Genomic DNA, 16,718 nt, shown 5'->3' on the forward strand with positions numbered 1-16,718 from the left:
TTGTAAGGACTTTTCATTTACAAATTATTTTATTTTTTTTGGACTTTGTTAATTTGTAATTAAAAAATAAAACATGTTTAGTGAGATTGTCAGAGATGTTGAATTAAATTAATGATGTAGAATAATTAAAGAATATAGTCCAAGACAAAGTATCATATATATACTAAATAGTTAGTAGTTAATTGTATAATTTATAATTACAGAGAAAGCTGTGCAATTTTCCGTCAGAATCAACAACAAAACACTTGAAGATATAATACAGTTTGATATGACTATCGGTGATGGGAAATGGCATTATGTTGCCATAGAAATGGATACACATAATATAAGATATACTGTTGATGTGAAGAGACAAATATTAGATATGCCTGGTAAACAGATACCTAGTTTCAACGGTAGTTTGTATGTTGGAGGCTACATCAAGTAAGTTTGTCACAAGTGTTTTTTTAGTGTTACAAATGGTAAAGTTTTTTTTAATTTTTTTTTATTATAATTATAAAAAACTATTTTTCATTGATCCTCTATGGTTGATATCTTAGATTTTGTTTGTGATATTATGTATATGTAAATCTATTCTAATTAACAAATACTGTAAATTCAGAAATTATGGCGAGGTTTATATTAATACAAATAATGTGAATACTTGAGTTTTGCAGTAATAAGAACTCTCATTCTGATATCTAGTACATATATCTGTATGTAGCTTTTCCTGAAATCGCAATGATGAAACTCGCATTTTTGTTTATTCTTCAAATATCGCAATAATAAATGCATGCAATAATTTCTGAATTTACAGTAGTTTATAAAAATGATTTCTTTTTTTCACAAGTACATAATAAATCCTATGTAAAATGCCTTTTTTTGCAATGGAGACTCAATGATCAAAATCACAAGTTTTAACATAACTTAATTGTGATGAGAACATAAATACAGTTATTATTAAGATGGAGTTGTGAATTTGATACATTGATATAAAATAAGAAGACAGATGTAAGCAACTATAGGTCAACATATGCCCTTCAATAATGAGTGAAACCCATACCACAAAGCAAGCCTTAAAAAGCCATGATATGACAAAATGTCAGACAAGAAAACCAATAGCCTAATTTATGTACAAAACAACAAATGAAAAATTAATACGATATACAGCAATAAATGGCATTTGCCTATGAAACACAGTTTCTTGTAACTAGCTGTTTTATTAAAGTTCTATACACCTTATCGCTATTTGTCCGCCATTACTGGACATCACAAAGGTTCCCCTAAAATTTTGACGTCATAATACAAAATATATGACGCCACAATGGAAAAGTGATTGTTGTATGACGTCAGTAGTTCAAGCGGGGGAGATACTCGGGTCAACCAGGACAGATTTCCAAATAGCGATAAGGTGTATTGTACTTGATGACAGTTTTCTATGATTTACAATTTTAGTTTAAACATTGTTATTTTCCAATTTTTCAGCGAGAATGTCATGCCAGGACTTAAAGGTTGTTTGAGAGGGTTCCATTATAATGAAAAGGATATAGATCTATCTAAAATGACTGATCCAAGGTATAAATGTAAAATTTCAATTAAAAATTTGCACAATGTAAATGTTATTGTTTTGTGAAAAAGGGTTAATACTGACCCTGAATTCCCATACTCAGAAAATTAAAAAATCTTCTTTTTTTTTCCGGGTAGATCCTGTAGGAGAATTTTGTTACTGTTTGATATCTTGTATTTTGTACTTATTTATAAATGTATATAAAAGTAAATGTGTGGTATACATCAATGAGACAGACACCTAGTTTCAAGTTTTCAAGTTTATATTTCTCAAAGACCAAACAGGGTATGTGAATAGTAACAAACAAATTAATATTCATTATATAACAAAGTAATGCAGAAAACATTATATCCATTCATTAACATTTATACATGTATGAGAAGTCATAACTTTTAAGGAATACAGCCAAATTGAAACAGACATAGTATGTGTTTGTAACAGTATTAGTTAACAACTGATTATGTACAGTTTTACAAAAATTAACAATCTTAAAAATTACATTGTAAGAGTCAGAATTAAACAACTCATAAAAAATTTTCAGAAATTATGTTTGGTAATGAGAATTTATTTACCGGTAGCGTATTTTATTTACAGTATACCAGAAGTGAGTGCTGGTTGTACAGCATCATGTGAGAGTAAACCATGTCAGAACCAAGCCAAATGTATAGAACACTGGGGCAGTTATACATGTATCTGTACCAATAAATGGGCTCACTGGGGAGATAGCTGTGAACGAAGTAAGTACTGTAACCAGTGGTGGATTCAGAGGGGATAGGTATAGAGGGTATACTTCTCCCCTTTTGATTGAAAAATATAGATTTTTTATAGCATAAAATCGTCCCAAACTAATTGTTTTTCCCATCTCTCCGCTAGGCTATTTATATTCAGTTTTTCTGGAAATACACCACTTCTTTCAAAAATCCTGGATCTGCCCCCAGAAAACCAACAGTTGTTGGCATGATAAAATTATCAAGAGGTCTACATATGGTCTTAAAAAATCAGCCAGTGTTCTAAGTGTAAATGGTGAAAGGGAATAGTCAATTGTGAAATAATTCAGCACAAATGACCTATGAACTGTCAATATGACCACATGAATCTATTAACAAAAAAACATTAAGAGGCATGAACAAAATCTTATGAAGGTTCCAATTTGTAAACAGGCACATATGAATTTTTTCTCATTTCAACAGGACTCTGTTTACCAGTTCGAGGATATATTTGCAATAAAAAAATATTTTTACAATAAATATAATACAAACCAAACCATCATTAAAGCTTTCCTTTGATAAACATATACTTTAAATGATATATTGCCTTCTTTTTTTCAGACATAAATAAAGACCAAATATCATTTGACGGAACTGCTACGTCATTTTTGGACCTGGAAGGATTCAAGGGAGATAATTTGTTAGATTCTACCATAATCCTCAGCTTTAGAACTTACGACAGCAGAGCCATACTACTTTATATCCATGATGCAATGAATAACTTCCTTCAGCTGGAACTAGAGAAAGGAGACAGACTTAAACTGAGTTTTAATCATTTTAAAACTATTGTATCTGAGTCTCTTATTTATAATAGTGAGTATAAATCTTTTGACAGTCCAGTTAACTATTTTTCTAGTGTATTTTTATGTTTCCTGATTGAGTTATACCTTTTATAGCTCACCTGGCCGAAAGTCCAAGTGAGCTTTTCTCATCACTTGGCATCCGGTGTTAACTTTTACATAAATCTTCTCCTCTGAAACTACTGGGCCAAATTTTATCAAACTTGGCCACAATCATTATTGGGGTATCTAGTTTGAAATTGTGTCTGATGACCCAGCCTGCCAACCAAGATGGCAGACATGGCTAAAAATAGAAGATTTGGGTAAACGTCAAGCTTTGTCTATTATCTTGAAAACTGCTATGAATAGAGAAAATCTGACAGGGGCAGAAATGTTGAAATCTACCTGCTGTCCAAATTGTCAGACGACTTTTTATAGGAGTTATTGACCTTAAATCTCAAATTTTACCAATTTTTATCATTTTTATACGACCGCAAAAAAATTTTGTGGTCGTATATTGGTATGACGTTGGCGTTGTCGTCTTCCGGCGTCGGCGTCGTCGTCCGAAGACACATTGGTTTTCGCACTCTAACTTTAGTTTAAGTGAATGGATCTCTATGAAATTTTACCATAAGGTTCAATACCACAAAAGGAAGGTGGGGATTGATTTTGGGGGTTATGGTTCCAACAGTTAAGGAAGAAGGGGCCAAAAATAAGCATTTTTGTAACTTCCAGACATAACTTGTGTGTTAGTGTATGGATCTCTCCGACATTGTACCACAAGGTTCCATATCACAAAGGGAATGCTGGGATTGATTTTGGGGGTAATTGCCTCCAAATTTTACGAATTAGGGGCTAAAAAGGGGCAAAAAACAAGCATTTTTCTAGTTTCATGACTATAACTTGTGTGTAAGTGTATGGATCTCTCTGACATTGTACCACAAGGTTCCATATCACAAAGGGAATGCTTGGATTGATTTTTGGGGTAATTGCCTCAAAATTTTAGGAATTAGGGGCCAAAAAGGGGCAAAAAACAAGCATTTTTCTAGTTTCATGACAATAACTTGTGTGTAAGTGTATGGATCTTTATGAAATTGTACTACAAGGTTCCATATCACAAAGGGAAAGCTGGAATTGAGTTTGGGGGTAATTGCCCAAAACGTTAAGGAATAAGGGGCCAAAAAGGGGCCAAAAATAAGCATTTTCTAGTTTCCAGACAATTACATGTGTTCAAGTGTATGGATCTCTCTGAAATTGTACTGCAAGGTACCATACCACAAAGGAAAGGCTGGGATTGATTTTGGGGGTAATTGCCTCAAAATTTTAGGAATTAGGGGCCAAAAAAGAGGCAAAAAACAAGCATTTTTCTAGTTTCAGGACAATAACTTGTGTGTCAGTGTATGAATCTTTATGAAATTGTACTACAAGGTTCCATATCAGAAAGGGAAAGCTGAGTTTGAGTTTGGGGGTATTTGCCCTAAACGTTTAGGAATTTGTGGCCAAAAAGGGGCAAAAAAAACAAGCATTTTTCTAGTTTCCAGACAATAACGTGTGTTCAAGTGTATGGATCTCTCTGAAATTGTACTGCAAGGTACCATACCACAAAGGGAAGGTTGGGATTGAGTTTTGGGGTGATGAATCATAAGGGGGTTCAAAAAATTTTGGGGGAGGGATTTTTTTTTTCCTTTTTTTTTCTTTAAAATTTTCCAATTTAAAAAAACCTATGCTGTGTCAAATATTTTATCACAATCCAAATTCAGTGTGTATCAAGCTTGAATGTTGTGTCCATACTTACCCCAACTGTTCAGGGTTCGACCTCTGCGGTCGTATCAAGCTGCGCTCAGCGGAGCATTTTATTGCTCATTATTATGAAAACTATTATAGATAGAGAGAAATTGTATCAGGAAAAGTGATCAGCAAGACAAGATCTACAAAAAAGTCAACATGGCCGAAATTGTCATTTGCTGCCTTATTGGAGTTATTGCCCTTTAATGATGATTTTTAACAATGTTTTGCATTTTGACCTAATATCTCACAAAAATCTTCTCCTCTGAAACTACTGGACCAAATTTTACCAAACTTAGCCACACTCATTATTGGGTTAATTTTTTATGCCCCCGCCGTAGCGGAGGGGGCATTAAGTTTTACCCTTGTACGTACTTACGAGTACGTCCCAAAGTTGGTTTCCATTCTCTAGTTTTAGTTTGCCTCAACCAAATGTTATGAAACTTAAACACACTGCTTATTACCACAAAACACAGATCAAATTTGAATTTTGGTGGCATCACTGTAACCGTTCTGGAGTTATGCCCCTTTACAAATGGAAAAATTGCTGAATTTTTCGTTTCCGTTCTCTAACTTAAGTTAGCCTCAACTAAATGTTATGAAACTTATACACAGTGCTTATTACCACAAAATACAGATCAAGTTTGAATTTTGGTGGTGTCTCTTTTACTGTTCTAGAGTTATGCCCCTTTACAAATGGAAAAGTTTTGTTCTCTAACTAAAGTTTGCCTCAACCAAATGTTATGAAACTTACTTATTACCACAAAACTCAAATCAAGGACAGATTTGGGTAGCGTCACTTTTACCGTTCTTCAGTTATGCCCCTTTATAAATTTATATGACATGCAAGAGGAGGCATCATCGGTGTCCAAGGACACATTCCCCATTTATTTAAAAATGTGTCCGATGACCCGGCCTGCCAACCAAGATGGCCGACATGGCTAAAAACAGAATATAGAGTAAACTGCAAGCTTTGTCTTTTATCTTGAAAACCACTATGACATATTGATTCTTTCCACAAGATAATGATTTTGTTGGTTCAATGTCCAGTGACAAATATTTCATGCATAGCTGGGATGATACATGAATAAAAGATGAAACAATTGTTTTTATGGTCATATCATAGTGAACTGTGTAAATTCCTTTGTTTTGTGAAACATAAGTGTGAGAAAACTGCTTATGACAAATATATTTGATTTTTTAAAAAAGCTGGAGGATACAACTTAACTTATTTGTTTTCTGATTTTAGGTTTCAATGATGGAGAATGGAAACAGATTGTAATTCAAGAACGGATAAATAAAAATAATTTAGCTGTGACCAAAATGTTTGTCAACTCCCCAGATAATATGGTTATAGTACCGTACAGTCGCCTCAAATTACCAACATATTCTTCAGCTCCATTTAAAAGATATGGTAAGTTTATTTGGTAAATTGTCAATCCTGTTTGAACAAAATATCAAGATAGATCTGCCATGACATACCAGTTGTAAAATTACATCTTTCAATTTTTTAACTTAAACTTAACAGCTAACAGAACAACATTGGGGTAGGTTTACTTTGTAAACCATTATTATTTTCCATATAATACTGTAAATTTAGAAATTATTGCAATTTTTGAAGAATGAACTATAATGCAAGATTTTAGAAAAATCTGCATACATATATATGTATCAGATATCAAATGTGAGTTCTTATTATTGCAATACTCATCCAGTGGAATTAATCGCATTAGGGAGATACCATTTGATTTTTTTTTTTTGGGGGGGGGGGGGGGCTAGGATGAAATTTGAAAAAAAAGGCAGGACAGGAGTTTTGATAAAAAAAAGAGGCAGGATGAGCAACTTGGCCAAAAAAAAAGGCAGGATGACAATTTATGTAAAAAAAAGTCAGGATAAACTAATAAAAAAGGCAGGACCGAATAGAGTGAACAACTAAAAAAAAAATGCTGGACAAAATTTTTCATCCTAGCCCCCCATAAAAATCAAATGGTACCTCCCTTAATAAAAACCTCACAATAATTTCTTAAATTTCAGTTTTGAACTGCATCTTTATGCACTATTTAATTAATTTTTCAAACAGTTGACTTTGTAGTCCTGTTTATGAAGTGATTGATAAGAACATTTACAAGCAAAAACCAAAAAAAAAGATCTTGATAAGACATACTTAAAACTAAATAAAAACTTTATACATGCTTATTTTTTAAATTTTATAATTATAGAAACTGTAAGACCACCAAGATCACCGGGTGTAACCAATACATACATGAGTGAATACTATCGATTGTTTGTTGGTGGTACTCTGGAAAATACATCTGATATAAATCAATTATCAGGTTGCATCAGAGGATTGAAAATTGGAGATAAAGTCTTCTCCTTACAACAAGAGGCTCACCATAACCCAGGTTTGTTTTATGTAGTGCTTAAGATTTTTTGTATATTTACAGAAATTGGTGTTGATGTCAGATCATTGGTAGTCACTGATAAATTTTTTTACAACAGTTTTAGACTGTATGATAACCTCAAGATGTCTTTGGCCAAATTACATGTTAATAAATTTCCTTACAAAACTATTAGTTTTTAAATTCCTACTGTTTTTTTTTCTTTTTAAATTGAGAAATTTTTCATGTGGCTTTACTAAGTCTTTACTTATGTCTACAATGTAGCAAAGACATTTTTTATTGAATAACTATATAAGATATGGGTTTTGCTAATTGTTGAAGGCTGTATGGTGACCTATAGACTAGTTTTTCACATCCTCATCCTTTGGTTTCTTTTGGATGGTTGTCTCATTGGAAATCTTACCACATCTCCTTGTTGTTATATAAATTCTGTTCATTTTTTATTTAGCTGTGGCTGCCATGTGTGGGAGTGGATGTTCTTCAAGTCCATGTAAACATAATGGTAAATGTATAGAGAAATGGGACCATAATAAGTTTTATTGTGACTGTGCAAAGACAAATTATGCAGGAGATCAATGCCAAATGGGTAAGCTGAAAATTACATATGTAAAAAATAATACAAATACAAATGAAAATTTCTAAGCATATGTTTCATGTTAATGAGCAATTAAGGAAATGCAATATCTTATAAGAAAAAGAAAAGTTGCTTTGAAAAGTGATTAATTGGTTGATTGATTGTTACTGTTTTACATCACTTTCAACACTCTTAGCGATATCATGGGGGCCAGTTTTAATTATTGGAGGAAGTCATGAGTATCCAGAAAGATCCACCAACCTTCAGCAGGAAAACTGGCTGAGTCTAACCATCTACCACCAACAGGATTCACAGTCTCAGTGTTGACAGTCTAACCATCTACCACCAACAGGGTTCACAATCTCAGTGTTGACAGTCTAACCATCTACCACCAACAGGGTTCACAATCTCAGTGTTGACAGTCTAACCATCTTCCACCAACAGGGTTCACAATCTCAAGGTTTACAGTCTAACCATCTACCACCAACAGGGTTCACAGTCTCAGTGTTGACAGGCTAACCATCTACCACCAACAGGATTCACAATCTCTGTTGACAGGCTAACCATCTTCCACCAAGAGGGTTCACAATCTCAGTGTTGACAGTTTAACCATCTACCACCAAGAGGGTTCACAATATCAGTGTTAACAGTCTAACCATCTACCACCAAGAGGGTTCACAATCTCAGTGTTGACAGTCTAACCATCTACCACCAACAGGATTCACAATCTCAGTGTTAACAGTCTAACCATCTACCACCAACAGGGTTCACAATCTCAGTGTTGACAGTTTAACCATCTACCACCAAGAGGGTTCACAATCTCAGTGTTGACAGTCTAACCATCTACCACCAACAGGATTCACAATCTCAGTGTTAACAGTCTAACCATCTACCACCAAGAGGGTTCACAATCTCAGTGTTGACAGTTTAACCATCTACCACCAACAGGGTTCACAATCTCAGTGTTGACAGTCTAACCATCTACCACCAACAGGATTCACAATCTCAGTGTTAACAGTCTAACCATCTACCACCAAGAGGGTTCACAATCTCAGTGTTGACAGTTTAACCATCTACCACCAACAGGGTTCATAATCTCAGTGTTGACAGTCTAACCATCTACCACCAACAGGGTTCACAATCTCAGTGTTGACAGGCTAACCATCTTCCACCAACAGGGTTCGCATCTCAGTGTTGACAGGCTAACCATCTACCACCAACAGGGTTCACAATCTCAGTGTTGACAGGCTAACCATCTACCACTAACAGGGTACACAATCTCAGTGTTGACAGTCTAACCATCTTCCACCAACAGGGTTCGCATCTCAGTGTTGACAGGCTAACCATCTACCACCAACAGGGTTCACAATCTCAGTGTTGACAGGCTAACCATCTACCACCAACAGGATTCACAATCTCAGTGTTGACAGGCTAACCATCTTCCACCAACAGGGTTCACATCTCAGTGTTGACAGTCTAACCATCTACCACCAACAGGATTCACAATCTCAGTGTTAACAGTCTAACCATCTTCCACCAAGAGGGTTCACAATCTCAGTGTTGACAGTTTAACCATCTACCACCAAGAGGGTTCACAATCTCAGTGTTGACAGTCTAACCATCTACCACCAACAGGATTCACAATCTCAGTGTTAACAGTCTAACCATCTACCACCAAGAGTGTTCACAATATCAGTGTTGACAGTTTAACCATCTACCACCAAGAGGGTTCACAATCTCAGTGTTGACAGTCTAACCATCTACCACCAACAGGATTCACAATCTCAGTGTTAACAGTCTAACCATCTACCACCAAGAGTGTTCACAATATCAGTATTGACAGTTTAACCATCTACCACCAACAGGGTTCACAATCTCAGTGTTGACAGTCTAACCATCTACCACCAACAGGATTCACAATCTCAGTGTTAACAGTCTAACCATCTACCACCAAGAGGGTTCACAATCTCAGTGTTGACAGTTTAACCATCTACCACCAACAGGGTTCACAATCTCAGTGTTGACAGTCTAACCATCTACCACCAACAGGGTTCACAATCTCAGTGTTGACAGGCTAACCATCTTCCACCAACAGGGTTCGCATCTCAGTGTTGACAGGCTAACCATCTACCACCAAGAGGGTTCACAATCTCAGTGTTGACAGGCTAACCATCTACCACTAACAGGGTTCATAATCTCAGTGTTGACAGTCTAACCATCTACCACCAAGAGGGTTCGCATCTCAGTGTTGACAGTTTAACCATCTACCACCAAGAGGGTTCACAATCTCAGTGTTGACAGGCTAACCATCTACCACCAACAGGATTCACAATCTCAGTGTTGACAGGCTAACCATCTACCACCAACAGGGTTCACAATCTCAGTGTTGACAGGCTAACCATCTACAACCAACAGGATTCACAATCTCAGTGTTGACAGTTTAACCATCTACCACCAACAGGATTCACAATCTCAGTGTTGACAGGCTAACCATCTTCCACCAACAGGGTTCGCATCTCAGTGTTGACAGGCTAACCATCTACCACCAACAGGGTTCACAATCTCAGTGTTGACAGGCTAACCATCTACCACCAACAGGGTTCACAATCTCAGTGTTGACAGTTTAACCATCTACCACCAACAGGGTTCACAGTCTCAGTGTTTACAGGCTAACCATTAACCACCAACAGGATTCACAATCTCAGTGTTGACAGGCTAACCATCTACCACCAACAGGGTTCACAATCTCAGTGTTGACAGTTTAACCATCTACCACCAACAGGATTCACAATCTCTGTTGACAGGCTAACCATCTTCCACCAACAGGATTCACAATCTCTGTTGACAGGCTAACCATCTTCCACCAACAGGATTCACAATCTCAGTGTTGACTGTTTAACCATCTACCACCAAAAGGGTTCACAATCTCAGTGTTGACAGTCTTACCATCTACCACCAACCGGATTCACAATCTCAGTGTTGACAGGCTAACCATCTACCACCAACTGTCAACAGGATTCACAATCTCAGTGTTGACAGGCTAACCATCTACCGCCAACAGGGTTCACATCTCAGTGTTGACAGGCTAACCATCTACCACCAACAGGGTTCACAATCTCAGTGTTGACAGGCTAACCATCTACCACCAACAGGATTCACAATCTCTGTGTTGACAGTTTAACCATCTACCACCAACAGGATTCTCAATCTCAGTGTTGACAGGCTAACCATCTACCACCAACAGGGTTCACAATCTCAGTGTTGCCAGTCTAACCATCTACCACCAACAGGATTCACAATCTCAGTGTTGACAGTTTAACCATCTACCACCAACAGGGTTCACAATCTCAGTGTTGACAGTTTAACCATCTACCACCAGCAGGGTTCACATCTCAGTGTTGACAGTCTAACCATCTACCACCAACAGGTTTCACAATCTCAGTGTTGACAGTTTAACCATCTACCACCAACAGGGTTCACATCTCAGTGTTAACAGTGTAACCATCTACTACCACCAACAGGGTTCACAATCTCAAGGTTGACAGTCTAACCATCTACCACCAACATGGTTCACAATCTCAGTGTTGACAGGCTAACCATCTACCACCAACAGGATTCACAACCTCTGTTGACAGTCTAACCATCTTCCACCAACAGGGTTCACAATCTCAGTGTTGACAGTTTAACCATCTACCACCAACAGGGTTCACATCTCAGTGTTGACAGTTTAACCATCCACCACCAACAGGGTTCACAATCTCAAGGTTGACAGTCTAACCATCTACCACCAACAGGATTCACAATCTCAGTGTTAACAGGCTAACCATCTACCACCAACAGGGTTCACATCTCAGTGTTGACAGTCTAACCATCTACCACCAACAGGGTTCACATCTCAGTGTTGACAGTTTAACCATCTACCACCAACAGGGTTCACAATCTCAAGGTTGACAGTCTAACCATCTACCACCAACAGGATTCACAATCTCAGTGTTAACAGGCTAACCATCTACCACCAACAGGGTTCACATCTCAGTGTTGACAGTCTAACCATCTACCACCAACAGGGTTCACATCTCAGTGTTGACAGTTTAACCATCTACCACCAACAGGGTTCACAATCTCAAGGTTGACAGTCTAACCATCTACCACCAACAGGATTCACAATCTCAGTGTTAACAGGCTAACCATCTACCACCAACAGGGTTCACATCTCAGTGTTGACAGGCTAACCATCTACCACCAACAGGGTTCACAATCTCAGTGTTGACAGGCTACCCATCTACCACCAACAGGGTTCACATCTCAGTGTTGACAGTTTAACCATCTACCACCAACAGGGTTCACAATCTCAGTGTTGACAGTCTAACCATCTACCACCAACAGGGTTCACATCTCAGTGTTGACAGGCTAACCATCTACCACCAACAGGATTCACAATCTCAGTGTTGACAGTCTAACCATCTACCACCAACAGGGTTCACATCTCAGTGTTGACAGTCTAACCATCTACCACCAACAGGGTTCACAATCTCAGTGTTTACAGTTTAACCATCTACCACCAACAGGGTTCACAATCTCAGTGTTGACAGGCTAACCATCTACCACCAACAGAGTTCATATCTCAGTGTTGACAGTCTAACCATCTACCACCAACAGGGTTCACAATCTCAATGTCAGGCTTCAGGTCATTGTAGATGGACTACTTAGATCATTCAGTCACAGAGGTCCCTCTTTGAAAGGTGAAAAACAAAGTAAGGAATGTAGGTTTGAATTTTATAATAAAAAATGCCTAATTTATTGTCTTTTATATATAAAAATATGTTGGACAAGTAGAAAAAATAGTCAGTACTGCTTCCTTGTCCTTTTTGTAAATTTTTGTTATTTATTTGTTTTGATTATTTTGAAAATTAAAATTTGTTAGGTGTCGCTGAAATAGGAACTCACATTTTTTTATTTTAAAAGCATTATTTGTATGCAACATTTCATGAAACGCAGGGGCGGTACCAGCCATTAATAAACCCAGAATGAAGGGGGTTCCAACTATATGTCCCCATTCAAATGCATTGATCATCTAAAAAAAAGGGGGGGTTTCAAACCCAGGAAACCCCCCCCCCCCCACTGGAACCGCCACTGAAATCATAATTATAAATCTCCCATCTGTGTCCACTGCTCATCAATCTCAAATATAAATCCACACAAAAATTCATATTGATTTTTCATTTGTCTGTTTTTCAGAGGCTTCAGGAAATTTTAGTGGCAATGCAGTTTTGGAATACAGCTTTGAGTTACTTAGGAATGCTCGATTTACAACTAGTGAGAATTTATCCCTGTCCTTCCAGACCAGTGCCGTAGTGGGGAAGAAACAGGTTGTCTTGGCTGTTATAATGAGTTCAAAGTATGTTACAAATGTAGTTATTTTATTTCATGAAAAACAAGACAAATTTGATGAGAAATTAATGTAAAGAAATATAAAAACTTATCAAAAGCTTTGAGTTTTAAAGTTTCTGAAACATGATGGTTGTTTGACTCTAACTTAGAAGTCACTTAACAGACAGGGAAACAAAAAGCATTAGTGGTTGTCAATGTGGCGATGCCTTTAACCTTATAAAAGTTAAGATATGTTCTCTTTGAATTAAACTGACACAGTAGTTTTTGTCTCACTTGCAATGACAGTTGCACTTCGTAAGACATTGCGATTACAGTTGGCAGCGGCGTAAACTATTTGTATTAAGGGCATATGATACAGTTACAGGGGAGTAAATGACATTGCTAACGTAATATGTTATTTTTCGCGACGTCAAACAGCGACATATCGTGAAAAGATGCATTTTTCGAGTGATTTTAATCATGAGCTTGAAAACGAGTACATTGATCCCTTTTTTTTAAAAGGACATTTGACTTGATACTGTATGAAGATTATTTGTATCAATTTTTATGAAAAAAGCACAAACGAATTTTTTTTTAAATTAGATAAATATGCAGCAAAAAATGCCGTTTTTTACAAAAATCATGAAAATTTAATAAAAATAAATTATTTTCAAAGAATTGTTACACAAATTAAGAGGATACTTTTGTAACGCAGATATTCCAAATCTTTTTACAAAAATCTGCATGTGTTTATCTTTTGAAACAAAAAAGTTAAGTATGTCTGTCCAAAGGATAGAAATGTCCAAGAAACCGCAATTTTAAGTAAATGTGTAAAATTTCAACCCCATTTATCTCTAAATATAGCACATGAAAGTATATTTATTATTACTTATTTGAATTAACTATGTGAAAAGTAGCTTGTATGCAAATTTTCGTTAAAAAATCACAGAGGCATCAAAACTGTATCGTATGCCCTTAAGCTATATATTTCAGATGGTAGAACACCTGGAGGCTTTATGCTTTGTATGCAGATACCTTTTTGTTACGAATTAAACTTTCGTCTTTCATATGTCTGTTGTCCTTGACCTCAGTTCATTGTTCAACGACTGCTTGAAAAGAAAGTTTAGTTTTTTTTGACATGTGAATTTCTCACTCATTATGAGTAATAAGATAACTATATTTTGTATATGGGTTCCTTGTAAGGTCTACATATCTGTCAGACAGGTTTCACCTGACCGCAACCTCATTTCATGGATCAGTGATCAAAGTTAAAGTTACATGATTAGGCCTGTTTCTCAGAAACTGTAAGCAGTAGGTCACCTATATTTGGTGTATGGAATGATTGTAAGGTGTATATGTCTGTCTGGCCGTTTTTCATCTGACCTTGACCTCATTTTCATGGTTCATTGGTCAATGTTAAATTTTCCTTGTTGAGTCTGTTCCTTAGATACTATAAGCAATAGGTCAACTTCAATTGATGCATGGCATGATTGTAAGGTGTACATGTCTGACTGGCAGGGTTCATCTGACCTTGACTTCATTTTCATGGCACATTTATCAATATTACGTTTTCATGGTTTGGTCTGTTACTTGTATACTATAAGCAAGAGGTAAACTATATTTGGTATATGGAATGCTTATGAGGTGTACATGTCTGTCTGACTTGGGTAATCTGACCTTGACCTCATTTTCATGGATCATTGATAATGTTAGTTTATGTGATCCTTGTAGTAAACTTTATCTTTAGGACTTTTAACTAAAAATCAATCATGGTTAGTAAAGAAGGCAAGAAATTTCAGAGTGTGTTCTCTTGTTCTATATTTCTGGGACAACTGTTTTCGGTGTAGAATAGGTCTTATTAGGTTCTGCAAATCTTTCTAAACAAAACGTGGTGCAAGCAACAATCCATCAATCAATCTTTTAAAAGAAAGGTACCCTGAATAGATAGCTATCTCAATCTTCAAACCAAGCATCACAGGAAGGAAATGATAATAATATAAAGCTATCTCAATCTTCAAACCAAGCATCACAGGAAGGAAATGATAATAATATAAGTGATACATGTTAGTGTACTTACATGCATTTCTGCTGTTTCTAGGCATAATGTCAAAATCAACAGTATTAATACCTCTCAGCTCTGAAGAAGGTGTATACTAATTACTTTGGCCCTTCTGTCCGTGCCATGAATTTTATCACATTTTCCTCAGGAAATACAATTAAGAGCTTCCTTAAATTTGGTATGAAGCTTCATGTTAGAGTACTATACAGTGTTATATGTTATACATCCAACGGTCAACACTTCATATTTTTGCACATAATGATCATGTATGAAATTTTCATTTCAATTATCTCAGGAAATATGAATCACAGCTTCCTGAAATTTGGTACCAAGCTTCATATGAGCATGCCATACTGTTAATGTGTTTTCACATCCATCCCTCATCAACTTCTTGTTTTCAGAGAACTTCCAGCAAAGATATCATTAATGAGCAATATAGCACACAGTACATCTTGTTTGAATTAAGATTTTTATAAAAGTTGACTGAGTGCCCTTGGTAGGATGTATCTAGTCAACTATTGAACCATCACAAAGGATGTAGGCTGAAATTTGTCCACATTACACGTACATTTGTATTTTAATTTTCAATTCATATATTTATTGTATACAGGAGTTTACAGGTTCTGTAATCATTTTATTGTGTATTTCTAGACATCCAGATCATGATCTTTTATTGTTTGTGTTAACTGCTGATGGTGTTATGGTCAAGCATTATCAGAATAGACTTAATTGTAAGTAGACATAGATAATAATTCAGAAATTATTTCATTATTTATAGGATTTTCATTTTGCCTGTTACTATCAATGCTGAAGTAAGGATTTTCATTTTGCCTGTCAAGTCAATGCTGAAGTAAGGATTTTCATTTTGCCTGTAACGTCAATGCTGAAGTAAAGATTTTCATTTTGCCTGTAACGTCAATGCTGAAGTAAGGATTTTCATTTTGCCTGTTACTATCTATGCTCAAATAAGGATTTTCATTTTGCCTGTTTATAGTATCTATGCTGAAGTAAGGATTTTCTTTTTGCCTGTAAAGTCAATGCTGAAGTAAAGATTTTCATTTTGCCTGTTAGTATCTATGCTGATGTAAGGATTTTTTTTTTTGCCTGTTAGTATCTCTGCTGAAGTAAGGATTTTCTTTTAAACTAAATAAACAACCAGCACTTTGCTCTGCACTTGCAGCAAACAATGAGGTCCGAGGACATAGTTATCGTCCTTTGATTTTCGCTGTCTACGAATATAGTCCCTAGTGTGGACAGTGTATAACTTGCAAATTTTTTTCATACACTTTCCAAATTTATTATACGACCGCAAAAAAATTTTGGGGTCGAATATTGCTATCATGTCGTCAGCAGCGGCGGCGTCTTCTTCCGAAGACATTTGGTTTCCTGACAATAACTTAAGTTTAAGTATGGATCTCTATGAAATTTAACCAAAAGGT

At 36.1% G+C, this 16,718-nt stretch overlaps 1 protein-coding gene across 14 annotated transcripts in view; it reads left to right on the plus strand.

The window, feature by feature from the left end:
* LOC127698563 (axotactin-like) overlaps window positions 1-16,718 on the plus strand; it is a 128,609-nt gene that overhangs the window by 84,718 nt on the left and 27,173 nt on the right. For all 14 annotated transcript variants that reach the window (XM_052202097.1, XM_052202074.1, XM_052202156.1 and 11 more), the window contains 9 exons: window positions 204-423; window positions 1,465-1,554; window positions 2,141-2,283; window positions 2,875-3,126; window positions 6,127-6,291; window positions 7,097-7,279; window positions 7,725-7,862; window positions 13,089-13,248; window positions 15,931-16,010. In XM_052202097.1, the coding sequence (XP_052058057.1) occupies window positions 204-423; window positions 1,465-1,554; window positions 2,141-2,283; window positions 2,875-3,126; window positions 6,127-6,291; window positions 7,097-7,279; window positions 7,725-7,862; window positions 13,089-13,248; window positions 15,931-16,010 (1,431 nt within the window). The remainder of the gene's footprint in view (window positions 1-203; window positions 424-1,464; window positions 1,555-2,140; window positions 2,284-2,874; window positions 3,127-6,126; window positions 6,292-7,096; window positions 7,280-7,724; window positions 7,863-13,088; window positions 13,249-15,930; window positions 16,011-16,718) is intronic.

The sequence above is a fragment of the Mytilus californianus genome, unplaced genomic scaffold (assembly GCF_021869535.1).
Source record: "Mytilus californianus isolate M0D057914Y unplaced genomic scaffold, xbMytCali1.0.p SCAF_1, whole genome shotgun sequence".
Classification (NCBI taxonomy): domain Eukaryota; kingdom Metazoa; phylum Mollusca; class Bivalvia; order Mytilida; family Mytilidae; genus Mytilus; species Mytilus californianus.